This window comes from Vidua chalybeata, chromosome 24, assembly GCF_026979565.1.
Source record: "Vidua chalybeata isolate OUT-0048 chromosome 24, bVidCha1 merged haplotype, whole genome shotgun sequence".
Lineage (NCBI taxonomy): Eukaryota > Metazoa > Chordata > Aves > Passeriformes > Viduidae > Vidua > Vidua chalybeata.
Window position 1 is genome coordinate 5,833,847 of NC_071553.1, and position 27,778 is coordinate 5,861,624.

Sequence of the window (27,778 nt, forward strand, 5' to 3'; positions counted from 1 at the left end):
AGTGCTGCTGGGTTGGGTTTCTGACTCTGCTTCCCCAATTACAAGGCCAAAGCACTCCCAGCAACTTCTCCCTTCCCTGCTGCAGAGCTGCTCTCTGTTCCTGCAGCACAGGGGCTTCTTTCCTAGATTAAAGAAACTGCAATGGTGAAAGCTTTCCTTCACCAGAAAATGAATGAGTCTGCATAATTACCTCTACGGTGTGCTGCCACTTTGGACTTACTCCAAAGCCTAAAATCTTTGTGCTTTTTTAGGGAGTCCTCTGAAAAGGTACTAGAACATGTTGAAAAGGTTGAGTCACCTTGATCATCATGTGAGGTGCTGCCTTCAAGTGAGCTCCTGTGGCTGTTCTGTGTGTGTTTGTGAGTCCTTCTGCTGAATTTGGGCTCTTTTGCCACGGCCACTGCCGTGCTGAAGTTCTTCTCGCCGTGGCTTTGCCCTTGGCCAAACCCCAGCCTGAGGCACAAGCAGCCACGGGTTGTGCAATAAAAACCTTTGGGACAGACCTTGACCAGGAGCCTCTTGGCTGGGACTTGCTGAGCAGATGCTGTGGGAGGTGAGGATCGTGTTCCATGTGAGCCTGCAGAGAATCCTGAGCGCAGGACTGCGACCTCCCTGTCTCAGAGGGTGCAGAGCTCCTGGACAGTGTTTTGCTGGAGGGGGTTCACACTTGTTGTGCTGCTGTTCATTGTCCCAGGAAGCTGGGAGAGCTTTCCATAGAATCATGGAATGGGTTAGGTTGGAGGGGACCTTAAAAAGATCATCAAGTTCCAAACCCTGCTGTGGGCAGGGACAACTTCTACTACACCAAGTTGCTCCAAGCTCTGCCCAACCTGGCCTTGGACACTTGCAGGAATGGGGCAGCCATGGCTTCTCTGTGAATCTGAGGCCTTACCACCCTCTGAATAAAGAATTTTTTCCCCAATATCTAATCTAAACCTACTCTCAGTCTGAATTTTGGTAAGAGTATTTGTAATTGTTATTTTTAAATGTTGTCAACTTTTGCAAAAAAACCAATAAACGTCTCTGTAACACTGACTTTGGAAAAGGCTGAATTGAAATGCTGTGGAGCTCTTGGGTGGGTGATGGTGACCTGAATGGACTAAATCCCTTCTTGGAATCATCTGACCTGTTCCCAGCTGGCTGTGCCAGCAGGGTCATCGTGGAGCACATGGCACGGGATTGTGTCCAGATGGGTCTGGAGTATCTCCAGACAGGGACACCCCACACCCTCTCAGGGCACTCTGTTCCCTCACAGGAATGAAGTTCTTCCTCATGTTCGGGTGGAACTCCCTGAGCATCGGCTCCTGCCCGTTCCCCTGGTGCCATCGCTGGCTCCCGGAGCAGAGCCGGGACCTTGCTCTGACACCCGGAGCGCGGCCCCGCTGAGCTTCCCGTGCCCGGCCCGGCCCCGCTCGGTTGCCGGTGCTGTCCTGTTCGGTTCCCCGGCCCGGTCCTGCTCGGTTGCCGGGCTGTCCCGTTTGGTTCCCCGGTCCCGCTCGGTTCCCCGGCCCGGTCCCGTTCGGTTGCCGGGCTGTCCCGTTCGGTTCCCCGGTCCCGCTCGGTTCCCCGGCCCGGTCCCGTTCGGTTCCCCGGTCCCGTTCGGTTGCCGGGCTGTCCCGTTCGGTTCCCCGGTCTCGCTCGGTTCCCCGGCCCGGTCCCGTTCGGTTCCCCGGTCCCGTTCGGTTCCCCGGTCCCGCTCGGTTCCCCGGTCCCGCTCGGTTCCCCGGCCCCGCCCCGCCCGTCCCGGCCCGGCCCCGGCGCTTCCTGCGGCCGCCCCGCCCCGCGGTCACGTGCGCGCTCGCCCGCTCGGGGCTCGGCTGGCTCGGCCTGTGCGGGCGCTCGGGGCCCGGAGCGGCGGCGGGAGCGCGGCGGGGCCGGGGGCGCTCGGGCCCGGGGCGGCGGCGGGACGGGGCGGGGGGAGCCCGGCCGGGCCGTGAGGGCGCGGCGGAGCCTGGCGGCGGCGGCGGAGCGGCCTGGGGGCTCCCCCCGGCGAGCGCGGGCCGAGCGGGCCGGGCCGGCGGCCGCGGCGGGGCTATGATGAGCCCGCTGCGGGGCTCCGCACCCCCGCGTGTCCCCCAGGCAGGTCCGGCCCGCGGCTGAGAACCCCCCACCGGCGGTGAGTTGCGGGCGGCGGGGCTCGGCGGGGCGGGCAGGCCCGGGCCCGCCCCTTCCCCCGCGCCGGGCCGGGGCGGCGGCGGGGCCGGGCCCGAGCTCCGGTAACGGCCCGGCCCGGCCCGGCCCGGCGGGCGCTGCCCCGGGGGGGAGGCTGGGCCTGCCGGGGTTGGGTTTCCCACCGACTCTTGTTTTTACAGTGCCTAGGAAACAGGCCTGGGGACGGGATCGTAATTCTCGCAGGGTCTTCCCACTTCCTGCGCTCCCCCCATCGTCCGTATTGTTTTCTCCAGTGCTCGGCTTTTTTTAGCTTGGAGAAAAGGCGGCTCGGGAGTGACCTTATCACTCTCTGCAAGTCCCTGAGAGGAGGGTGTAGCCAGGTGGGGATCGGGCTCCTCTCCCGGGTAACAACGGCAGGACAAGAGCACAGAGTGTTTAGCTGTGCCAGGGGAGGTTTGGGTTGGACAATAGGAGGAATTTCTTCACTGGTTAGACACTGGAACGGGCTGCCCAGGGAGGTGCTGGAGTCACCGTCCCTGTCGGTGTTTGAGCAACTGGACGTGGTGCTGAGCGCTGTGGTCTGGGTGACAGGGTGGTGTTTGGCCACCAGGTTGGACTCGATGATCTCAGAGGTCATTCCAAGCGAATTGACTCTGTGATTCCAGTCGTGTCCTGGGACTCCTTTAGCCCTTAGAGATCTGGCTAAAGAGCTGTGTGCTTCTCAAATGCAGTAATCCCCCTGTACAGCCTCGCTCAGTGATGCCCTTGGAGGCAGCAGTTACAGAGGTTCCCTTCCTCAGTGGTGGGCACCACATGGTGCTCAGAAAAACACTGGGGTTTTGTCATTCTGGGTTTTGTGCAGATAGAGGATCTTGTCCATCCCAGCCTGCTGCTCCTTACGAGTTCTCCTCTTCCTTTCCAGGTATGGCCTCACAGCTGCAGGTGTTCTCCCCTCCGTCAGTATCCTCGAGTGCCTTCTGCAGTGCCAAGAAACTGAAAGTGGAGCCGTCTGTCTGGGATGTTTCAGGACAGAGCAGTAGTGACAAGTATTATACCCACAGCAAAAACCTCCCAGCAGCTCAAGGGCAAGCCAGCTCCTCTCATCAGGTAGCCAATTTCAGCATCCCTGCCTACGACCAGAACCTCCTTCTCCCCGCTCCCTCCGTTGAGCACATCGTGGTCACCGCGGCCGACAGCACCGGCAGCAGCGCCACAGCGTCCTTCCAGAGCAGCCAGGCCATCACCCACAGGAGCAACGTTTCTTTGCTGGAACCATACCAAAAATGTGGATTAAAAAGGAAAAGTGAAGAGGTCGACAGCAACGGTAGTGTGCAGATCATCGAGGAACATCCACCTCTCATGCTGCAAAACAGACCTGCGGTGGGTGCTGCGGCCACGACCACCACGGTCACCACGAAAAGCAGCAGCTCCAGTGGGGAGGGAGATTATCAGCTGGTCCAGCATGAGATCCTGTGCTCTATGACCAACAGCTATGAGGTCTTGGAATTCCTGGGACGAGGGACGTTCGGGCAGGTGGCGAAATGTTGGAAACGTAGCACGAAGGAGATTGTAGCCATCAAAATCCTGAAGAACCACCCTTCCTACGCCCGGCAGGGCCAGATCGAGGTGAGCATCCTGTCTCGCCTGAGCAGTGAGAATGCTGACGAGTACAACTTTGTCCGCTCCTACGAGTGCTTTCAACACAAGAATCATACATGCCTTGTCTTCGAGATGCTGGAACAGAACTTATATGATTTCTTAAAGCAAAACAAGTTCAGTCCGTTGCCCTTGAAATACATCCGGCCCATCCTGCAGCAAGTGGCTACTGCCTTGATGAAGCTGAAGAGCTTGGGTCTGATCCACGCTGATTTGAAGCCCGAGAACATCATGTTGGTGGATCCTGCACGCCAGCCCTACAGAGTGAAGGTGATAGACTTCGGGTCAGCCAGCCACGTGTCCAAGGCCGTGTGCTCCACGTACCTGCAGTCACGGTATTACAGGTAAGCGCTGCCTTTGCTCGCTGAACCAGGTTGAATCAGGCTGATCCTGCTGGGCCTTCCTTCTGCAGACACTGAGCTTTCCTGTCTAACCCCAGCTGAGGGGCAGCAGGAAATCGTCAGCTCTGCATGTTTCCTGGAGATTTCTTCTGAAAGCTGATGTAAATAAATAGAATGTCTGCCTTAGGGTGGCCTAATCTGCAGCCCAGCACCTTCCTTTCCCCCCCGGGTCAGTGCACTGAGTTGATTTTACCCTGAACACTGGCTTGTGACACTGTATGAAGTGGCAAACGGGAGAAGTGTTAAATTGTGCATTTGAGGTTGTCTGCTAGGATCTGAAACTAGTCCATCAACCTTGGACATTGAGAAGGGAGAGAAGTCAAAGGGATGCCAATTTCTATTCGCTTTTGTTTCTTCTGATTCTTCATCTTTGTCTAAACCCTCTTCAGGAGCACATGACTTCCTGTGTCAACCCTGGCTAAGTCATGCTTTCATGAGACCTGCAGCCCCCTTAGAGCAGTGATGAGAAAGATCTCTGCTTCCCTTGGCAATATGTGGAGATGTCTTCTACCCTAGTCCTGCCCAAGAATTAAAAATAAATTATGGCCAGAAACGTTAAAACTCAGAGATTGTGCGTAAAGCAAGCTGTGCTGTTTCTTTCAATTATTCCTCCAGCTTGGCTCTGTTAAGTCTGTATTTGAATTTAAGTAGCAGCAAACTTCAATAAATGGATGCAGAAAGAACTTCTGGCTTCAAAGGGCCGTGAAGAGTCTGTGCTGTGTTGTCGGGGTTGCTTTGGGTGGAATGTGAGCTCACTTGATGCAAAACTCAGAACTAGTATCTAGTCCTTCCAGCTGGGACCAGACAGGACTGAGACACTCCACCCCACCCTGTGTCTCTGCCCTGTTTGATGTCTTCCCTGGCTGCTCACTTCAGTTTTAAAGCCTGGCTTATTGTAGGTTTGCTCTGCTCATCCCTCATGCTCCCTGTGTGCTCGCTGCCTTTGTTTTTGTGTTGTTTTTCTTTTTAACTAACACCCAGTACCAGCTTTCCATGACATTCCTTTCATGTGATACAGACTTTTCTTAATCCATTGCTCATGATCTTTGCTCAGCTTGTTGGCACCAATCTTTCCAATTCTAAACTATTGATTGGTATCAATATGGGTTTTTTTTTTGTAGTGCAGTTGTCCCCTGTGCCCCACAGCTCTGTAAAAACACTCACTCTCTAAAACATATCATCGGTTTTGTTGTTATTGCATGGAAAGAGGTGACCACTGGTCAAGAATCTGCTCTATCTGACTTGCCACATGTGTCAGCAAAGCAGTTTGGGGAGGCCCATGGTGCTCTCCATTTTCTGGTATCTCAGAAAACAGATTTAGCTGAGGAAGAGCAGTGAGGGGTGATAGGAATCTTCCAGGGGCTGCAGGGAGGGAAATTCCTGCTCCATCTGTGTGTGGGGCACTGGACTCCAGCCCCTTCAGCTCCCTGGGGTGACTGACTCTGCCAAAAAGGCAAATAACCTGGGATTAGGTGGTGTTGGACTGTCTGCTTGGCTGGAGTGAAGAATGCTGTGATCTGGAAATCTAGTATTTAGTGATATGTAATTAGTCTAATGGTGATGATTACTAAAATCCATAATCTAGGATTAGATTATGGTGCTGCCTGTGGGCCAGTGTGGAGCACAGACTGTAGGGCTGGACAGTTTGGGCCATGAGGAGGTGGCCCTGAGCACTGGGGGAGCTGCAGGGTGCAGGAGTATCCAATTCTCACCTCTGCTTTGGGCTCCATGACCTACTTCTGTCCCAGCCATGCTGGCCTGGGGAGCAGCAGTGCCTGCTGCCAAGTCTAACTCTGCTAATCCAGCTCCCTGCTGGCCCTGCTGCTCCTGCATTGCTGCACTTGCACAGGCCCCGTGTTCCCACCACCCCAAAGCACAGGTGCAAACATGGGGTGTTTGGAAATGCTGGCAGGGAGTCTTGCAGTTTTCTGGGGCTGCTGTGAGTCCTTTCTCTTCTGAGAGTGCCTGAGTGTATTTTATTTGTCAGCTTTGGGAGGCAGTGCTTGGCAAGCATCTGTGCAAAGAGTGTTGTTGATTTTATTTCAAAGAGCTTAAGATGGTAAAATCACTTTAATCTCTGGCAGAGCAGCTATGGAAGTGACCTCTGCCTGCTGTCCTGGTTCAGCTCACATCTCACAGAGCTGCTAATTGCAGTGGTGTAAAAGGAGATGAGAGAAATTCTGATTTCTCAGCCCTGTCCTGCAATCAGAATGAAATCAGGTGGCTCATGAGAAGTTCATTTATTTAGTTGCAGGGAATAAAATACAAGACTTCAACTTGCTATCATCATGGTATTGAGATTTAGGAATATGTGAGTCTATTCCATCCTGGAGTGAAAGACCAACCAATCTCTATTTCCATTGGAATTGGTGGGGGGGTTTTAGCACACTAGAGAAGGATTAGCATGCTCTGCATATTCCACAAGCCATCTATATTTTAGTTTGTTTGCCAGTGCAAATGCAGCATGCCTTATATGACAGGTCCGGGTCCTTTCTGAATTGGAAATTCCTACATCAGGATAGTCAAGAGGGGCAGTACAGTTTGTACTGTAATGGCAAGGAGGGCTCCTGTGTAAATGTATGACTTGTACTTTTTCTGCTGTGTAGAAAGAGATGCCTCTGGTTTGCACCTCTTAGCCTGTAAAAAGTTGTACCCATTCTAGCATATTTCCTTAAAATATGAATGTTAGCAGGACAGTCAGCATTCAAATATCAGCTACTGCTCGTACTTGCACAATCATTTTATATTTTCACATGTGAGAAACCTTTCCAAAGTCAACAACTGCCAGGAGCAGCCAAACAGGAACAACACTGATCTAGAAACAGACCAGTGTTGAGTGGAGAGTGTCATTATGTCTTAGCTTGAATGATCTATTACTCTGATTACTGGAGGTGCATCATGGCTCTGGTTTTGGGGGCTCAGACATAATAAAATCTGAATAATAAAGAATAAATGTGACCTCACTGCAACAGGCAGCTGCTTCAGCTGTTTATCTTTTTTATAGAATCCCAGGCTGGTTTGGGTTGGGAGGGAGCTTGAAGCTCATCTCATCCCACCCCTGCCATGGGCAAGGACACCTTCCACTATTCCAGGTTGCTCCAAGCTCCATCCAGCCTGTCCTTTTCTGATCTTGTGCTTCCTCAGGTGCCCTGTGCCTGAGCAGCTGGGCTGTGTGCCTTTGTTTTGGAGAGACCTGTGCAGACAGCTAAAACAAAAGGTGTATCTGTGTCACCGTGGCACCAAGGGTGATTAACTGGGGAGTCACTTCTTGCCATGGACAAACACTTGGGAGGCTGAGGAGTCGAGGAGGGCAGTGTCAAATTTACTGACAGCTGTACATTATGCAAGCCCTGGTTTTTAGAATTCAGTAGAGGGATCAGAGATGGTTTCAGAGCCTTTTTTAACAACTGAAATGTCCATAGTGTAACACCAGAAATGCCACACAAGCCCTGGGGCACAACCAGGAAATGGATAGCCTGGAGTTTAGGGCTTTTCTGTCTTCCTTTGCTCTTGTGTTAGTTATTCATGATGAAGGTCAAGGCTTTTGTACTTCCTGTACTTTCCAGGGTAAATTCCCACAGCAGCTCACCTGGGGTTTGCAGCACCTGGGGTTTTGTGCTCTATGCAAATGTAGGGCCAGAATTTCTCCTGCCGGAACAGCCTCAGTTTGTTTCAGAACTCTGTGTAGCTGAAGAGCTTTATTAAAACATCCTTCTGTGTTATGAGTCAGCTCCAGACAGAAGTCTCCCTGAAATTCCAACCTGTTAGAGAAGCAAACCCTGCTTGGAGTGTGAGGTTTTTTTACCACCTCCCCTTAAAGGCTGGGCCAGACAGGTACATTTTGCATTAGGTGTGGTTGAGTGCACAGAAACCTGAAACACAACCTCCAGCTGGGCTCTCTGCATCCATTTTAGACTCGAAACTCTGTGAGCAAACCCTGCATGAAAACCTGCTGATAGAAACCCAGCTGCTCTCTGAGGAGCTCCTTTTCCTGGCTCTGCAGGTGCTCTTCTTTCCCACATGAAGCAGGCAGCTTCCTGCAGCTGCTTACCTGGGGTCTCAAGACCTCCTAGAAAAGTCTCTGTTTGCCAGAGCTTTTCTTCCCAGTTCTGTTAGGATAGGCTGGACTAGATGATCTTGAAGGTCTCTCCATAATTCTGTGGTGCTGTGTGCTGTCTCAGGGACACCTCACATGCTGTCAAGTGTAATTAAACTGATTACTCAAGGAGAAGCTTTATGCCACTGTGATATAAAGGCCTCCTGGGAGCTGAGGGGGCACCGTGGCAATAAAAGAATCCACCTAAGTGAAAAAAAAAGGTTGGGATCCATTAGGCCACCCAAGGAAACAACTTCTGCTTTAAAGTGAATAATTTATATTCACACAGATTTACTTGTGTGTAGAGGGGCTTTACCCAGAGTGGTTTACAGGGAGGAAATGCAGCTTTCAGAGCAGATTTGACTTTGGCCTTTTCTTTCCTTTTCCCTTACCAGAGCTCCCGAGATCATCCTGGGTTTGCCGTTCTGTGAAGCCATTGACATGTGGTCACTGGGCTGTGTCATAGCTGAGCTGTTTCTGGGCTGGCCTCTGTATCCAGGAGCATCTGAGTACGACCAGGTGAGAGCACGTGGGGGACGTGGGATCTTCACATGAAACCATGATCTTCAGTGTCCAAACCCCCCTGGACCCCCCGTGTCCTGCATCAGCTTTCATCAGTGCACATTGCTGCTGTCTGAGCTCATTTGCTCTCTGTGATATTCCCATTGTCTCTGGGCAGGGAGCACGGGGTTCTGTGTGTTTTCACTTGAGCTGAGTGTATCCTGTCCAAAAAAGGGGCCAATTTGCAGTTAACCCCTGGTTTCCAAACCCAGAAGCTGTTGAAACACCTTCCTGCCAAAGCAGAAGCGAGGTGTGCGTGTCCTGGTGTGAAACACCCTCTGTAATTTCACCATGAGGGCAGTTTTTCCATGTGGGGACAGAGCAAACCTATCATTCCTGCCCTGTTAATACCTACAGCAACCCTCAGTTTTTATGCAAAGTGTGAGCCTCAAGCTGTCTTTGGAATCCAAGGGCAAGACTCTGAGAGGCATCTTGAACTAATTAGTCCTTTCTGTGGATACTTGGCATTATTACCTGGCCTAGTCAGTGCCTATAAAAGGACAAAAAGTCTGTGAGAGGGGTTTTTTCCCAGAGTAGCTTTTCCACTGGGGCTTTTGTGGTGGGATCTTGTTGCAGTCCTTGGTATGGGTTTCCTTATGTGATAAAATACATGAAAACTTACTAAGTGTCTTACATGTGTCTTCCCAGCACTGTAAATTTCCGAAGGAAACGCAGTGGTACCTTAATGAGCAGAATGAGTTAGAAAGTAGCTGAGGTAGGGCCTGGTGGTTTCCTTGTGCACTGAGTTTTGTGTAATTCTGAGAACCTTATCTGCTGCTGTAGGTGGCTGGGGAGGAACTGCTTTTTCCATTGCTTAATGACAGGATTTTGCAGCCCTCTGTGAGGCAGCGTGGGGTGTGACTTCACGGAGTTCATTTTGATGTCTGAATTTCCCTTGAAGACTGAGGATGACTTGGCTTTCATGTTTTTTGAGATTCTGCAGCAGCAAGTGAAAGTTGAGGTGGAACTTGTGAGAGGACCTCTCCAGGAATGAGTTCATGGGCTGGGATGGGATTTACAGCTATTTTTTTAAACACCCTTTGGCCGTAAAGCAGAAGTTATGTCCTGTAAAAATAGAACTGCTACCTGAACTATCGTGTAGATACAAGAAATAGGCACGTGCAGACACTTGGATCCACCTTGGCTTAACTGGAAAGTGAGCCCATAAATTCATGTGATCACAAGCTGTGACAGTGCCCTGTTTTGGCACAGTGGCATAGCAGGAGTTTGGCAAATAAGAAATGCTAAGGATAGGTAAAGGATCTGTAATTGATGGTTTGATCAAGGCATAGTTACCTTAACACTGTGGAGTTATTAATAAATTTGCTATTTTCTTTCCTTTTGAGCATATATTTTTATTTGTTATCTCTTTACCAGTGTTTTATCAATACCATCACAAGGATTCAGGTGCATCTTCTAAAATTCTGAGCCCTTTTTTTTAACATGTAAAAATAAGTATATTAGATATGTTTGAGGATATTTGGTCTGGGTTTCTTGGTCAGTGGGAGCTTTGAAATTTTTTGAAATTGTGTGCCTAGCGTATTGTCTAGGCAGGTACAGCAATGTTACTTGGATAATCATGCCTTTAATTTTTTATACATAGATGATAAATTCTGAGGTATTTTCCCCCTCAAAATATGTATTTCTTACACTGTTTATTGTCTTGAAAACCTACAGTCTGCTTGCATATACATTAGCAAAAAAATATTTCCATAAAATAAGGAAGATGCATTTAAAACCTAAAATTTTTGCAGAAGTGATTGCAGAAATGGTTTTATAAATACTGGTCCCTTTAATTTTGCAGTTTTGCATATCTGGGCAGTCTTTCTTTACAGGTAATTTCCTATTAGCTGTGAAGAAACCTGGCTGTTAATTACCCCATTAGCTGTGAATTCTTCATGGTGGGAGCCCTCACTCTTGTAATTTTCTTCCTAGATTCGTTATATTTCACAAACTCAAGGCCTTCCAGCGGAGTATCTTCTCAGTGCAGGAACGAAAACAAGCAGGTTTTTCAACAGAGATCCAAATTTGGGATACCCACTGTGGAGGCTCAAGGTTTGTGTGTCTCCTCCATCCCCAATTCTCTTTTGTTCGTTGAGGATTCGATAGAAATTCCCACCCAGTTTTGGCGTGCTGTGAAAACACTGTGAGTGAGGATTGGCTTTGAAACGGGGCTGCCTGGGGGAGCAGAGCTCTGCAGAGCTCCTGGTGCTGCTCTGACAAAAGCAGCAGTGATGATAGCACCAGCAAAGGGTGGGTGTTCCATCAGTGAGATAATGGGCGCTTATTATGGGCTGCTCATTCTCAGGGAAGTGTGTCATCTTGTTGTCATCTCCTGACAATCCAACCAGGAAAATATGGAGTATTTTGTGATGGGTTTGTTAGTTTAAGACAGCATCTTGCCTGCCTGGGTTGCAAGCTCCATTTCTGATGGGTTTGTTAGTTAGCTTTGTTCCAAAGCTCAGGAATCTGGTTTTGGGTTGGCAGAGGACAGGAAAGAATGGGATTTAGGCCTGATTTGCCTTTGAGCAGCAAAAAGAAGGGATTTTTGCCTTTCTTCTTTGCAGAAGAGGGATTTAAAATATTTATAGCCTCTTCTCTTCCTAAATCAGAAACCTTCAGTTCTTTTGGCTAATGCATTAGCCAAGGAAGCCTTGAAATGAAGTCACCCTGTTGTTAATTCTGCTTTGCAATGAATGATCTTTCCAGCTGGGGAATGGGATCCCAGGGCTCTTTGGGTTTGAGCTGCTGGTGTGTGGTGTGTCTGAAAGCAGAAATTGATCATCTGCCTCAGCAATTTCTTGCTGCTTTTTCCTTATCAATACTCAATATCTCCGTTTATGCTAATGTTTTCTTTTATAGACCCCAGAAGAACATGAGTTGGAAACAGGAATAAAATCAAAAGAAGCTCGGAAATATATATTCAACTGTTTGGATGATATGGCGCAGGTGTGTGGGGATCTTGGGACACAGATAACTCATGAATTTTCCACATATAATTTAGTAACTTCCATTTTTTGGGGGATCTCTAAAAATGAGCAGCCATTCCTCTTCCACTGCCAGTTCAGAGCACTGGTGGAGGTTTACAGTGGTGCCAATTTGCATCAGAAATCAGTGGATTAAAAACAGTCAAAATGTTAACTGTGAACCTGTTTGAAATGTTTTGTGATTTCTTTTGTGTGTTAGCAGGAGTGTGCCCAGCCTGTTCCCAGTATAGTAGAGCAGCAGGAGAGCTGAGCCCCTTCAAATGTGTTTGTAGGATTAAACCTCTTATTAGACTTTGGAAATAGTGACAAGAACTACAGATCATTCTTATTTTCATTCTCTCTTTAGAGGTAAAATGAAGGAATATCTGAGTGGTTTTAATATCATGAGGCCTTAAATCTTAAATACCAATTTTCTGTCGCTGTTGTAGCTGTTACCCTCAGGTTACATCTGTGCAGAGAAAGTGGAATCATTCTGGCTTGCCAGCCCCTAATAGATTCCCCCAAAACATGAAGGCATTTTGTCAGTGGGTGGAGAATGAAGCCTGGTTGGTCCCTTTGAATAGACCCAACTCCCTGTTGAGAAGAGAATCCCACGTGCAAGTTTGACTTTCTCCCCTAGAACGAGCAAGGGAAAGGCAGTGTGTTAGCACTGTAATACCTGGAATTGGTCTGGCTAAGAGACAGAAATGCTTGATAAATATTTCTGTGTGATGTGAGCTTATTGAATTGTTAGGCAGCAGTTAATTTGATGCTTGTGTGAACTGCTCCCATTTGATTTTCCAGGTGAATATGTCTACAGACTTAGAAGGGACTGACATGTTGGCAGAGAAGGCTGACCGAAGGGAATACATTGATTTGTTGAAGAAAATGTTGACAATTGATGCAGATAAGAGAATTACTCCACTGAAGACTTTGAACCATTCGTTTGTTACAATGGCACATCTGCTGGACTTCCCCCACAGTAACCAGTAAGCTCCCTTGGATGGGTTATTTTGTTTCAGGATTTGCTGGGATCACAGAGCAGCACTTCCCAGCTTTCTGTCAGTGCTATTTTCTGCAGTTCCTGGCTGATCTGAAAACAGCAATGGCATGTGTAAGGAATGGAATGTTCATAAGCTTCCTTTTCGTGTTTTAGGACATTCTTTGTTGGTTTAAAAGAACCTAAACCTAAAGCACGTGCATAAAGTTGGGAATCTGTCACATCTGTGTCCTGTTTTTACAAATCTGATGTTTTCCTTCTGTCATTCTGTTCCAGTGTGAAATCTTGCTTTCAGAACATGGAGATCTGCAAGAGAAGAGTGAACATGTATGATACAGTGAATCAGATCAAGAGCCCTTTCACCACTCACGTTGCTCCTAACACAAGCACAAACCTGACAATGAGCTTTAACAACCAGCTCAACACAGTACACAACCAGGTATAGCATCTTCCACCTATTTTATCCTAATCAAAGACATGGAGTAGGCTGATTTGGTGTCTTCAGGCCAAATTTTAAACTACTCCCCAAAATTCATAGTCTTGTCTCAAAGTCTAATTTTCCAAAGCTCAGGCCAAGGAGCCTCTTTACTTCATGTATTGAAAATTTGTCAGTTCAGCAGCATAAGTTAATTGGGTGCAATTCATGTTTTTTGTTCTGTGTTGTCTTAAGCCTTTTACCCCAAACATTTTCCAGGTACTTTCCTCCTAGTTTAATATTGATGGTTCCTGTTGCTTGTTTTATAACAAGGAGAGATAAAATTACAGGAGATAAGTGATTTTTTTGTTTATTTTTCTAGGCCAGTGTGTTGGCTTCCAATTCCACTGCTGCTGCTACTCTTTCCCTGGCCAACTCGGACGTCTCCCTGCTCAACTACCAGTCTGCCCTGTACCCATCCTCTGCAGCCCCAGTGGCAGGAGTGGCTCAGCAGAGCGTTTCCCTGCAGCCTGGAACCACCCAGATCTGCACACAGACAGACCCCTTCCAGCAAACCTTCATTGTTTGTCCCCCTGCTTTTCAAAGTAAGCCAAGAACCCTTTGTGTGATGCTGAGCTTTCATTCAGTTAAGGCAGCAGAAGTTGTGATTTGCACCAAACTGAGAGAAGCCTGACTAGAGCAGAGCTCTCTGTGGGTGTCACACGGGGCTCTTGCATCAGGTGGAGGTGCAGAACCAGGTCAGACATGTGCAGGCAGCTTGATTCCCTTCCAGGTCGTGCTGGAACAGGTGACAGCACCTTGCCTGCCTGGGTTGCAAGCTCCAGCTGGTTGCTCAACCAGTTTTTCCCCCCAAACTGAACACAGCAGCATTCCACAGAAAGCAGGGAACAGAGGAGCCAGACCTGCCTGAAAATCAGTGTGTTCTTGCTGTGTTTGTTATCTCAAGAGTAAATATCTGGTGTTTGAGCCTCAGTTCACAACCGTGCTGCAGGTTTTTGTTACCAGCAGATTGTCCCAGGTCGTGGGTCAGTGAGCTTGGCACAGGCAGCTCTGTTCATACTTCTGTTCATCCTCAGGGTTCTGTAGTTATGCTGATACCTGGATTTTCTTAGTCTGGAGGGTTATTTGTGACATGGGAACTGATGGTGTAAGGTTTGAACTTTCAGCTTGTCTCAAGCAGGTTGGAATTGGGAGTGTGTGTTACTGCTTCTGCAAACCAGACTGCACAGAGCTGAGCTGCTGAGGGCTGGCTGTCCATCATGGCCCTGCAGGATCCCAGCGTGCAGAAGTATTTGCTTCAGCTGGTGTTTACTGGGATTTTGTCAAAGCTTTTCTATCCCTTAATCCGACCCTATCACCTGCCCTTACCTAGTAGGAATTTGATTTTTGGAAACAAATGAAAGAATAGTGCAGCTTAGTGATGTGTCTTGTCCTCCACAGCTGGACTTCAGGCAACTACAAAGCATTCTGGGTTCCCAGTCAGGATGGAAAATGCTGTCCCAATTGTGCCACAAGCACCTGCAGCACAGCCTCTGCAGATCCAGTCTGGAGTTCTCACACAGGTAAAAAAACCACCCCAAACCCCTCATAGGCTCAACTGCAATTCCTCCATCCAGGAGAACCTGCCTGAGTGCAGGGGGTTCTCAGGGCACACTGAAAGGTTAAATGCAGGTCACTTCTAAGACAGTATTTTCTTGTTTTGTTTTGTTTTTCTGGAATATTTAAAGTCTGAACTATTTTATGTCATGTACCTCCCTGGTTTTAGGATTTTGATTTAATAATGGGAATAAATACGTGGTTTTCAGCTGCTAAAAACAGGCTGTATTTTCCAGGCATGGACACTGCCTGTAAGGCAGTGCTGGTCATTTTTGCCTACACTTTAGAAACGTGGCAGGAGAAACCATTGCTGTGAGAAGTGAGATCCTGGTAAACAGAGGTGACAACACAGATTACTCGTGCTAAAATTTCATCTTTAAATCAACACAATTATTTCTGAATCTTTCTCAGCTAGTTACATTCTTAGTGTGAATTATTGTGTAGCAATGACATATCTATTTCTGCAGTTTGCAGTTTAAGCAACATGCAATTCCAAAATTCACAAATCAGTCTAAAAATGCTGTTTTAACTATTAGTAATGTGTCATAAATTAAAGCCATTTTAATTTCCAGAAAGTAATCCTTTAATGTACAATAAGTGCCTGGTGATTCACAAGTTTTATTCACTGAAAATTTATAGTTGCCTTTATAATTAAGTTCAGTTTTATTTATTTGCATAGTTTTAGTTTCTGCTGGCATTTACACAAACTCTGTTAGTTTTACTCTTCAGGCAGTGTATTGCACTTACTGACCTTGTAGAGGAGTAATTTTTAGTTTGTTCATTCCAAATATTCAGGTGGCATTCTGTGATTGCTGGTGTCTTTAGTATTAATGATACAGGTCACAGTATCCAAAAAACTGAATCCACTTGAAGGCCCACCTGAATCCAAGAGTGCAAATTGTACCCCAAGAATCTAATTTAAATTAGGCAGTTGATGGACTAATACATGTCTGGGTGGTTTCACCACAGATAACTTTGCTCTTTCATGACACCAAAGACCTGCTGTGCCTTCCATGAAATCCCATAGTTTACCTTTTCTCAAGAGTTCCATGTGTGGATTTGAAGGTCTGACAGCAAGTGCAGGGAGCTGCCCGGGGTGCAGTCTGTGCCATGGCTAGTGCAGCGTGGCTGCCACTTGCCCTCTGGGACCCAGTAAAGTGCCAGTAGCTGAACTCACTTTGACTTTAGAAATGTGTCATCAGAGAGACATCCGTCCCCAGATTTTTCCCCAGCTCATTTTGACTTTTGAACTGTGTCATCGGAGAGGTCCTGTCCCCAGATTTTTCCCCAACTTGTTTTGGCTTCTGAACTGTGTCACTGCACTGGAGATTCCCAGTTCCTCGTGCTCTCCTCAGGCCGTGAAGGTGCCTGTGGAGCAGTGCAGGGTCTGGGTGTTGGTGTCGGTGTCGGTGCGTCCCTTCCCTCGGCGCCGGCGCGGTGCCCCTCGCCCGGCCCTGCCGCCCGGTGCACTGACCTGCACTTACCTGCCTCAGCTCGTGTGTTTCACTCACTGCCTGATCTACATTTCAGGGAAGCTGTACACCACTAATGGTAGCAACTCTTCATCCTCAAGTAGCCACCATCACGCCGCAGTATGCGGTGCCCTTTACCCTGAACTGCGCAGCCGGCCGGCCGGCGCTGGTCGAACAGACGGCTGCAGTACTGGTAATTGCCTCCCTTGATTGTGTTCACTAACTGAGTTTTTGTTTTAACTTAGACTTGCAGAGGGCATGGAAGCATGTGCCATCTTGTGGCTGTGTTCTTGCTACATCTTAATGTCTTGTTGTTTTCCTCCCCAACATTGCTGAAGCACTGTCTGACTCTGACGTTTAGTGTGGCTCTGTAAAGAATCCAGATCCATTGACTATTACCTTTGCTAGCCTAGTATTGACAGCTCTTCTAAACTAGACCCTAGAAGAGTTGTAATCATTCTTGTTCTTCACTTACTCTCCTATCTTTGCCTTTTGATTGTGGAATACAAAGGAATCAGTCTTTAGCTTGACTCTGCTACAGGTACCTGGATGGCCAGAATTTGACCTACTTGGCAAGTTAGCTCCATATTTTGTTTGCAACACGTGTAAAGCTGCTTTGTATGGAGAAACGTTTCAGATCATTAAGGACAGGCTAAAATCCCTAATGACAGCAAATCCTTTAATGTATTGCTCTAGATTTCTCTTAACCTCTCTTGAACATTGACAATAATTTTCTGGCCTTTTGTTATTTATAGCCAATCACACGTAGCTTGCTTCATCCAGATAAAGATTCTGTTCCTCACAGATACTTTCAGTTGATATGTATTTCTTGGTTGAAATTAAAGGTGAGCTCTAGTATCCAAAATGACAATAGCTAGCTTTTAGGTAATTTGGAACAATTTTTAAAAAGGATGGGGGAAGGGAATGAACACACCTGTGAAAAATGTACGTTTGCAAAATTATCCTCTCCTGTATTCTGGCACCTGCATCAGAACAACTTTGCAAGTGCCACAAAGAAGTCATTGTAAAACTCCAGAATCAGATCAGTGAAGCTTATGAAAACATTGCAGTGCACTGAAGTGCTGGTATCCTCACATGTCCTTCAAAGCACATTCCATTGTGTGAACCATGTTGTTTCTTGTGGCTTTAAAGTGGTAGTTTGAATGTCATTTTCTTCTGAGAGGGAGACCTCTGCTGAAGTGGAATTTGCTCGAGTCATACCTGTCCTGAAATTTAAACCCACTCATTTGAGTTCTTGTGAACCAAGTGAGCTGCTCCCTGGTTCTGGGGATGGGAAGGCAGGAGAGTGGGGTTCTCCTGGTCACAGCTCTGAGCTAAACAGATGCAGGGGTGCTTCTTCTTTCCTCCTGTTGAATTTTGATTGCTGAAAGGCTGCAATCTGGGCTCCAAAAACAGCAAGGGGTGACTATAGCAGAGCTTGGGACACAAGTGAGTTGGTAGTGATGTTTTCCAAAGTGTATTTGGGCTTTGATTCAACAGGCAAATTCTGTTCTGCTGTGTGTGTGCAGTGGACTTGAGGTTGAACTCCCCTGTACAGCAGTGGAGATCAGAGCCGGCTGTCTCCAGACTCTGAGCCTGCATTCTGAGTTTCTCTGGAGGACTTGACTAAGTTCTGTTTGGATTCTGGGAGCCTTTGGCGTGAATTTGCTCACCTTTAGTGCTTCCAACACTTCTCCCTTGCTGCTTCCCCTGAGTTTGCATTAGCCATTTGCTAAGCTTTGCATATTTTTGTCCTTCCTCTGTCAAAACAGTTCGTCGCTTGGAAGGCCCGATTTCTGCCTCTCATTGGGAATTTATATCTTGCTGTATTAAACTCTCTGCTTTGTCTTGTGCAGGTGTTGGCTTTTGGAAAGACGCATGGTGTGACTTTTAACATATTTCTCTTTTTATTTTTTTATTTTTTCAATGTTATTGTTGTTATTATTATTCCGCTTATGTTGGCAGAGGTTTTAGCAGCTCTCTGCTTTGAAGGCTTCTTGTTCGGATCTGGTATTTATTTGCACTAAGTGGATCTGTTGCTTGCAGAAATACTGAATTTGAAACAACAGGTTTTGCAGTTTAAGCTGCCTCAGAGAAAGCCATATATTATTAAAATAATGGAAATACTACGCTGTCAAATTTATTTGGGCAGGAACATTGATAATATTCATGAATTGAACCTGCCTTCATGTAACTAAGTTATCCCTCAGTGTGGCTTTTCTTAAATGCTTCAGCTGGGGTGGGTGAATTTCCACAATAATGACACCATCTCATCTCTCTCAATGTGAGCCCTGCAAGGCAGAAAAGCAGAAAGGACCAAATTGGTTTCATGTTTTGGGACCTTTCAGCAGAACAGTGTGTAAGTTTACACACCTGGCAGTGCAGTACCTGGCACGATATAAACACTGTTTTCTCCAGGTGACAGCAGCGATAAAAGAGATCAGCAAAATGTTGGGGAAGCTCATTCTTCTGGTTTTCTTGTCCTTGGGAAAACATGCAAGGATGAGCTGTATCTCTGCAAGCTAACAATCCACCCCAGTGCATTTATTGCTTGGACAAATCTCTGCCTGCCCCTGCAGGAACTGAAGCCTAGTGATCCTCGTCTCTGTGTTTGTTGTTTTGCAGCAGGCCTGGCCGGGGGGAACCCAGCAGATCCTGCTCCCTTCCACCTGGCAGCAGCTCCCAGGGGTTGCTTTGCACAACTCTGTCCAGCCAGCAGCCGTGATCCCAGAGACCATCGGCAGCAGCCAGCAGCTGGCTGACTGGAGGTAGGGATTGCAGGAGCTCCAGCTCCCTGCCAAGTGGGAATACATCCATCACAGAGCCCACAGTGTCTCCCTTCCCCTCAGGGGCTCGCTGCAGCTCGTGGTTCCTGCAGTGTAGTCATGGGATTTGGGTCTCTTGTTTCTTCTCTGCTCCAGGAATGCACATTCCCATGGAAATCAGTACAGCACTCTCATGCAACAGCCATCTCTGCTGACCAACCACGTGACATTGGCCACAGCACAGCCTCTGAATGTTGGGGTTGCTCATGTTGTGAGGCAGCAGCAGAGCAGCAATGTGCCAGCAAAGAAGAACAAGCAGCCAGCACCGAGCACGGCCAAGTAAGGATTCTATTGCTTCCTTCCCCAGTCCCAGAAAAGCCATGAGCTTGTTTGTGGACGTTGCCTTTTGGTGTGAAAAAAGCATCTTCTGATCACAGAGGCATTGAGGGTGTAACTTTATTGTGCTACAGTTGCATTTAAAGATGTATTGGAAAAAGCCTTTGTGCTGTTGTCGCCAATTTAAATTACAGTAATTTCAGTGAGTGCAAGGACATGGCTGACCAAGTGCTTTGCTGTCCTGATCAGAGGGGTTTTACACTCCTGGGCTGTTGGTGCCATAGCAGTGCAAGTGACAGAAGTGCTGAACGAGGGGGGTGGCAGTTTCTGGCAGTGTCCAGGGGGATCAGTGCCATTCAGAGCATCCCCGAGTGCCTTTGGCTGTGTCTGTGGCACTTTTCTGTTTGACTCTGTGCACTGAGGTTCTGTTCATGTGTGCATGTTCATGCTTGCATGTTCCTGATGCTGTTTGTCTGAGCCTCTGAGCTGGAGCTGAACCCTGCTGTGCTTTCCCTGCAGGCCCAGCTCATCTCTGGAGCCTGTGCCCACCCAAGTGTACTCTCTGATCGGGAGCAGCCCCCTGCGCTCCACCTCCTCCTCCTCCAACGTGCTCGTCCCCGTGCAGGAGCAGCACCAGCCCATCGTGATCCCCGACACTCCGAGCCCCCCTGTCAGTGTCATCACCATCCGCAGCGACACTGATGAGGAGGAGGACAGCAAATACAAACCTGCCAGGTGGGATGTTCATTTGGGCTGGGCTGGGCTCAGCTCACGCATCAGGGAGAGAGGGGAACACAATGTGAGAGCCCTGGGCAGGCTCAGAAGAGCTGCCTGAGACAGAATATTCCCCATCACATCTCGGTGTTGTTGTGCCTGTAGTTAATCTGAGTTTTATCTGACAAGGAGGGAGGGTGTGAGATCCCAGAGGGAGACATGTAATGTGGTGGGCAAAGCTAGAACATTTCCCATTTGTATTTTGTCTTTTTTTCCCCCTGCAGTTTGGGTATGAAGCAGAGATCCAACGTCATCAGCTACGTCACTGTCAACGACTCCCCTGACTCGGACTCGTCCCTGAGCAGCCCCTATGCCCCAGACCCCCTGTCCTCGCTCAGGAGCACTGGGGGGGCCCTGGAGCTGCCCAGCAGAGCCGCTGCTGACAGCTCCAGCTCCCGCACCATCATCGTCCCACCCCTGAAAATGCAGCTCAATGACTGCATCGTAGCCACCCAGGCTTCAGGTGGGTATCTCAGTGTGCTTTGCCAAGGCTCAGGTGCTCTCCTGTCCCTGTGACACGTTAATCCTTGCAGTTTTGGACTTTCCACAGTGGGTCTTTCTCAGCTTTAGGTTTCACAGCTGCTGTTCTGAAAGCCTTGGTCTGTTTTCATAGTCATTGATAGATTTATCTTTCATTTACATTTGGCTGCATTTAGGAAGATGTGTAACCATTCCTGATGGTTTCTTAGTCACATTTGAAACCATAATTAAAGTCTCTGTGGCAGAAACAGTCAGTTTGGTGCCCAGAGCTGGTTACCACCAGCGTGGGAAGGGGAGGAGCGGACTGAGCTTGTGGCATCTTGCAGGCATCCTGAGCAGCAGCAGTAAGACCAAGCCAGTGGCCTCAGTGAGCGGGCAGTCGTCAGGATGCTGCATCACACCCACGGGGTACCGCTCCCACCGCGCGGTCACCAACGGCGTGCAGCCCCTCAACCTCAGCCAGGTGAGCCCACTGCCTCTGCTGGCCTGGGGATGCTTCAGAGCTGCTTTAGGAACGTCTGAGGCAGGGAGGAAGGCTGGCTTGCAAGAGGATCAATAGTTGAAAGAGCTAGTTCTTCAGAGTTGGTTCTGTCCTGGGGTGGTGCAGGGTAGGACACGCTCTGTGGGGAGTACGGGGGGTTTCTCAAAGGCAAAGGATTTGTTCCTGTAGCAGAGGGCAGCAGAAGGAAGTGTGGTCGTCTCCATAGTCTCTCTTTGTGCTCCTTGTCACACCTAACTTACAGCAGGTCCTTCTTGCCACTTGGGAGGGTGACACCAAGGTCCAGCTGTTGAATTAGAATAACGTTGAAGGCACAGTATTAGGAAATTCTTTAGTTCTTTACCTTTCTCTAGACCTCACAGAGTTCCAACCAGTAGGTTAAGACTGGACTTTCTCTCTCAAACTAACAATTGGCACCCGACATCTTTGAATGTTTCAATTAAAAGATTGGTTTCACTTCATTTTGTGTCAGGACTTTTGATCTCTGGGTCACACTGCAGCAGCCTCTCAGAGGAGAGGGAGTTGTTACCCCTGCAGTTCACTTCTGGCATGGGCACCAGACAGGTTTTGTGGTGCTGAAACGGGGCAGCCCTGCTGCCACCCTCCCAATGTGCAGAGTAGTAGGTGTGTGAGGAGTTCTGGGTCAGATCTAGGACCTGCCTGCACTTGTCCAGCTCTGGTACCCCCCGAGTTGGGCCCCACTGCAGAGGAAAAGTGTCACCTCTGTCCCCATGGAAGTGCAGTCACCTTCTCAGATCTGCAGGTGTGTCAGGGGGGATGGAGGTGTCCATCAGGGGGCTCTGGCTGCCCCTTGCTCACCTGAGCATGACCACTAACCTCATTTACTCCCTCCCCTTGCAGAACCAGCAGACCACAGTGCTGGCCTCCCAGGAGAGAAACGGCAACGCCGTCCCACGCCGGCAGCAAGCTTACGTGGCCCCCCTCACGTCAACGATTTCTCAGGCTCCCTACACGTTCCAGCACAGCAGCCCGGTGCATCCCCACCTGGCAGCAGCCACGGCCAGTGCCCACCTGCCCAGCCAGCCCCACATGTACACTTATGCCCCCACCACTGCTGCCACGCTGGGCTCCACCACGTCCATCGCCCACCTGTTCTCCCCTCAGGGCTCGTCGCGCCACACCACCTACGCTGCCCACCCCAGCACCCTGGTGCACCAGGTCCCTGTCAGCGTGGGGCCCAGCCTGCTGACGTCTGCCAACGTCCCCCCCGCCCAGTACCAACACCAGTTCGCTCCCCAGTCCTATATTGGTGCTTCCAGAGGATCTGCTATTTACACTGGATACCCGCTGAGCCCCACCAAGATCAACCAGTACTCCTACTTGTAGTTCCTGGTGAAGCACTGTCCTGCGAGGGGCCTGAGAGGCTGGAGAGGATTTCAGGTGAACCTTTGCCTGGGAGTGACTGCCTGGTTTGTGTTTCTCCCTGATCTGGTTGTATGTTGTTCCCAAATGTCTCTGGTGAGTTCAGTCACTAACTGAGCAGCATGCTTTGTTACCAGTATGAGGGTCACTAATTAAGTTTTTAAAATTTTACTTACTTTTTATAGATGCTTTTAAAAAATTCATGGTCACATTTATTTAAAATCGTTCTGTTGTGCTAATCAAAAGGGGTGTCAAATCAGTGTCTCAGAAGACAGATCCTGATGTCTTTTTTAACTTGTGTAACTTAAACAAAAAAGATTTGCAGATTCTATTTCAGCAGCTTGCACAAATCCACGTTGCCACTAAAAATGTAGTGCATGTTTATCTCATTACGTTGCTGGGGCAGTTTTAAAATCAGATTTAATATTTTAACATCTGTTCTCTAATTCACTTTGTCTTTAACAAATTGCTGGTTCTGAAAAGCCATTACATCTCCATATACGTTTCTGTCAAAGGTGTTTTGTTTACTCCTCTGCTTTGTTTAAGGACTGGTAGAGGCAGCTGCCTTATGCCAGCAACACGATACGTTCAGGAGTCCTGTAAACCCTGGAGTCTGCTTTGTTTTCTTCAAAATTCTCCATAACCCAGCTGAATTTCTGTTGTGTTCGTTGCAGAATTCTTCTAAGTGGTTCAAACTGTATTCAGGATCTCACTGTGTGACAGAGCTCAGCAGCTCTGTCAGGGTGTTGTTGTTGTCTCCAGTTGAGAGTGAATAATGCAGCATTGCTCTAAAATTTGGTTTCTGCAGCTTATTAGATGCTGGCCCTATAATGGAGCTGGATTCCTTCACAGAAGCACAGGGCTTTGCTTTGTTCTGTTTTTCTTAAATATTTTTGCCTCACGTGATTCATTTAGGAGGGAGATGAATTTGAAATACAATGAAACATCACTGTATCGATGTGTACAGCTTTTTATACTCCTGTGAGCGTATCCTCCTGGATATGTCAGCAGCTACTCTAAAGCGCTCTTAATAAGACTTGTAAACAGTACGTGCATGTAGGAATTGCAAGAAAAAAAAAAAAAAAGAAAAAACAAGACAAAAAAAGAGAAAGAAAAAGAAAAAAGGAAAAAAAAATCCAGATTTTAAAGTTTATTACTGAATTTAAAACTATTTTAGAAGTTTTGTATTGGTGGTGTTTTAATATTTTACAGAAAATGAAATATGTACATATTGATTAGAAAAATATAACAAGCAAAACTTCCTGCTAACCCCAAATGTTCTGTCTTTGTAATCAAAATGTGTAGTGATTATACTTGAACTCTGTACTTAGTGTTTGTCTAATTCTTAAACGTTCCTGGGGATGGAAGTGTTGTATCCTTTGTATTTAAACCAAAATGAATTGATTCATGTTGGAATGTATGTGATATAATGCAATGGTTAGAGCTCATCACTGTAGCACTGAGAGAGGAGTAGAGCTTCACGAGAGGAAAGGATACCTTGGATTTGTTTTGCACAGGTATGTGTGATGAAGAGTTGTTTGGTGTGTCCCCTTATTGTAGTGCCTTAAATGATGATGTAGTGTGACTAGAGTTTACAGTGAGCTTGCCTTACGAGGGACCAGCAAGCCCCCGTCGAATTGAAGCAATTCACCCACCCAGCTCCCCCAGCCAGAGCAGCAGGATGGTGCAGAGCCCTCTCCCTGTCACCGCTCTCATCCCAGCTCCGTTCTTGTTCCCAGTGAAGCGATGTCCCCTTGAAGCTTTCCCTTGAAATGGCACATGTACTGTTAGTGTCTGTCAGTGCATTTCGGATAAGGTAGTGCTGGGAATGCATTGGAATGTTTAGTCTAATATTGCAGAAGTGATTAAATACGTGCAATCACTTTTATTAGGTTTAGTGTAGCGTTACCTTCCCCCACAGGAATAGCAGATGTGTCGTGTAAAATATTGCTAGCTTGGTGATAGAATATTTATACCAAAGAGAGCCTGCTGTAAAGCACATAATACCATTAAAAAGTTTTATAATGCTACTGCTAATGTGGAGTTGTTGGGAAGGTCTGTCAGCTGTAGCCCTAGTTAGTGTTCAGAGGAAATACTCACTTTGGATAATCAGTGCAGGTTTTGGACTACACTTTGTTTTCTTGGGTCCCTTGTACTAGGAATTACTCCTCATCTAACACATAAAGTATCTTGTCCAAAAGGGTGATATAAACTGGTTTGAGCGGTCGTGTTACTGCAGCAATAAGAGGTTTGGTAACCTTGAACCCCAGTTTATGTTCCGTCCCAGCGGGAAGGGGGCCAGTCCTGACCCGGCTGTGGCAAGAAATGCCCGAGCCGTTTGTGCAAGCCCACGTTCCTGCTAGCAGGAAGCCTGGACTGGCCTGAGGTGGAGGGACTAGGGAGGGATGGAGGGCTGTGGAGCTGGGCGGTAGCGTTAGCCCCCGTTGATGTTCAGTGTGTTTGTAGTCGGAGCACTTCCGTGAGCGTGCGGAGAACCAACCTTGCTGTGCCACATCGTTGCTGCAAACGATGCTGTTTGTTGCTGTAGGCACTTTGTTGCTTTTTTTGACATTGCTTGTGTTCAGTACTTGCCTTGAGATACCTCTTGGGTACAGAGTTGTGCCTTTCCACCAAAAGGCAAACCAAGCTCCAACTCCCTGTTTCACAAATAGGACTTCATGGAAAACACTTCACTGAGAGGAAAAAAAAAAAAAGAAAAAAAGACCTCTAGCAAAATCTGCTAATAATTTTGAGAACTTGCCCACTTTCCCTTAAAAAAAAGCAGCTTGAAATGTCCATTTAGAGGACCTTGTAACACAATTAATCCCAATCAAATGTATTCCCAAAGCACGGTGACATCTCCTCCACTGCCCAAGTTCCCAGAAGTGTTGGAACAGGGAGGATGAGATGGAAATGATGTAGGTAAAATCAAACGTGCTCCATTTGGAACAAACTGTCAAACAATACCCCAGAATTCCTCTGTGGTACACAGCAAACCCCACCCCAGCAGGGCCAGGGCCTCCCAGTCTGGCCCCAGTATATGATGCCCAATTTGGGTGTGTTGTGTTCTGCTCTAAGGAGATACATCCCCTCTTCCCTTGCATATCCAGCCTCAAATTGGGTTCAAGAATTGACTCTCCTCATTGTCAGAGCCTGCTACACATTTTTGGAGAGAAGTCTGCTATCTCTGGATAGGAATTGGCATCCTTTAATTTTCTTCACAACTAGTTTGGGATTCACCTTTGGAATACTTGGTAGCCAGCTAGTGGTCCCAGCTAGGTTTGTCTGTGTGATTCTTGAGCTGTTCAATCAGTTTTCTCTTACCTGACCTGTATTTGCAGCTGTGATAGCCCCTGCAGAGGCAACTCCTGAGGCTTTCCTGCTTAGCACCTAATTGATGGGATGCAGTAATTTACCTCTGACTCAGCAATTTCTTTTAGTACATGAAACTAAATTGCTTCTAAATGACAGGATTGGCACAGCCCTGCTTTCTTTTTTTTTTTAATTTTATTTAAACTTCTGAATGGTGCCGCATGTCCACATGGTTGTTTGTTGCTAAACTTTATATAATGTGTGATTTCAGATTCAGCTTGAACTATATCTATCTCACTACATGTAGCAGTACATTATATGTAATGTTAGTATTTCTGCTTGAATCCTTGATATTGCAATGGAATTCCTACTTTATTAAATGTATTTGATATGCTAGTTACTGTGTAAAATTTAACTTTCTTTTATGGTTGTGCTCTTCCTTTTTACAAGCCGCTAGATACAGGTAGTTTCTGACAATTACTGATCTATGTTTGTATTGCTGATGTACTTAGGGGGTATGTAAAAATCATTTTAACAAAAGAAATAGATATTTAAAAATTTAATACTAACTATATGGGAGAAGGGTCCATTGTGAAAACATAGTTTATCTTTGGATTCAATGTTTGTCTTTGGTTTTACAAAGTAGCTTGTATTTTAAGTATTTTCTACATAATATGGTAAAAATGTAGAACAATTGCAATGCATCAATAAAAAGGGTTAATTTTCTGTACTCTATTCATCTGGTCACTTGGTCTGTTGAGGGGGGTGGGAGAGGAGTTCGGGGGTGTCCAGAAGGAGGTGTCGATGGTGCGGGATGCAGATCCAGGATGCAGATTTGGGATGCAGTGGCACTAGGTAGCACACTCGCTCCACTGCGGCTCCCACCGGGCCTTGCCTGGGCACGGCCAGTGCCCACAGAGCCACCGGGCTCAGCTGTATCCATGGCACAGAGCTGCAGTGTCCATTCATCCACCCATCATCCATCCATGGATCCATCCATGAATCCATCCATCCATCCATGGATCTATCCATGAATCCATCCATGAATCCATCCATCCATCCATCCATCCATCCATCCATCCATGGATCCATCCATGAATCCATCCATCATCCATCCATCCATCCATGAATCCATCCATCATCCATCCATCCATCCATGGATCCATCCATCCATGAATCCATCCATGGATCCATCCATCCATGAATCCATCCATCCATCCATCCATCCATCCATCCATCCATCCATCCATCCATCATCCATCCATCATCCATCCATCCATCATCCATCCATCATCCATCCATCCATCATCCATCCATCCATCATCCATCCATCCATGAATCCATCCATCCATCATCCATCCATCCATGAATCCATCCATCCATCCATCCATCCATCCATCCTTCCTTCCATCCATCCATCCATCCATCCATCCATCCATCCATCCATCCATCCATCCATCCATCCATCCATCCTTCCTTCCATCCATCCATCCTTCCATCCATCCCTCCCTCCCTCCCCACACCACTGCTTGGGCCACCTCGGGCAAGCAGCCCCAAAGGCCAGCGAGTGGCCGGGCAGCCCTGGCCGAGGGCAGTGACCAACCTGCCACGTCCCACCCATGGCTCTGCCCGGGGGATCCACGGGAAACCAGCACGGGGGGCCAGGCAGGGGCTGCTGGGTCAGCAGCCAGGATGTGGGGGGACACGGGCTCAGGGGGGGACACGGGCTCAGGGGGGGACATGGGCTCAGGGGGGGACATGGGCTCAGGGGGGGACACGGGCTCAGGGAGGGACAGGGGCTCAGGGGGGGACACGGGCTCAGGGGGGACACGGGCTCAGGGAGGGACAGGGGCTCAGGGGGACACGGGCTCAGGGGGGGACACGGGCTCAGGGAGGGACAGGGGCTCAGGGGGGGACACGGGCTCAGGGAGGG

The 27,778-nt window shown here is 48.0% G+C and overlaps 1 protein-coding gene across 3 annotated transcripts; it reads left to right on the forward strand.

Annotated features, from left to right (window-relative positions):
* The first annotated feature begins 2,014 nt into the window (after positions 1–2,014).
* HIPK1 (homeodomain interacting protein kinase 1) lies at positions 2,015–26,580 on the forward strand. Of its 3 annotated transcripts, none has more exons than XM_053963797.1 (16): positions 2,015–2,116; positions 3,035–4,112; positions 8,661–8,784; positions 10,762–10,881; positions 11,689–11,775; positions 12,597–12,781; positions 13,069–13,231; positions 13,590–13,812; positions 14,669–14,790; positions 16,355–16,489; positions 18,922–19,064; positions 19,218–19,400; positions 19,917–20,132; positions 20,396–20,634; positions 20,978–21,114; positions 22,012–26,580. In XM_053963797.1, the coding sequence occupies exons 2-16, from the start codon at positions 3,037–3,039 to the stop codon at positions 22,495–22,497; spliced, it is 3,639 nt and encodes a 1,212-aa protein (XP_053819772.1). In that variant the 5' UTR covers positions 2,015–2,116; positions 3,035–3,036; the 3' UTR covers positions 22,498–26,580. The 3 variants fall into 3 exon arrangements, with proteins under 3 accessions (XP_053819772.1, XP_053819773.1, XP_053819774.1); XM_053963798.1 differs by having other exon boundaries at positions 18,925–19,064; XM_053963799.1 differs by lacking the exon at positions 16,355–16,489.
* Positions 26,581–27,778: the final 1,198 nt, after the last annotated feature.

Excerpts from the sequence above, each read along its gene's own strand:
- HIPK1 (XM_053963797.1), top strand. The coding sequence starts at position 3,037 with ATGGCCTCACAGCTGCAGGTGTTCTCCCCTCCGTCAGTATCCTCGAGT. Across the intron at positions 4,113-8,660 it reads CTGCAGTCACGGTATTACAG|AGCTCCCGAGATCATCCTGG; the intron begins GTAAGCGCTGCC and ends TTCCCTTACCAG. Across the intron at positions 13,232-13,589 it reads TCAACACAGTACACAACCAG|GCCAGTGTGTTGGCTTCCAA; the intron begins GTATAGCATCTT and ends TTATTTTTCTAG.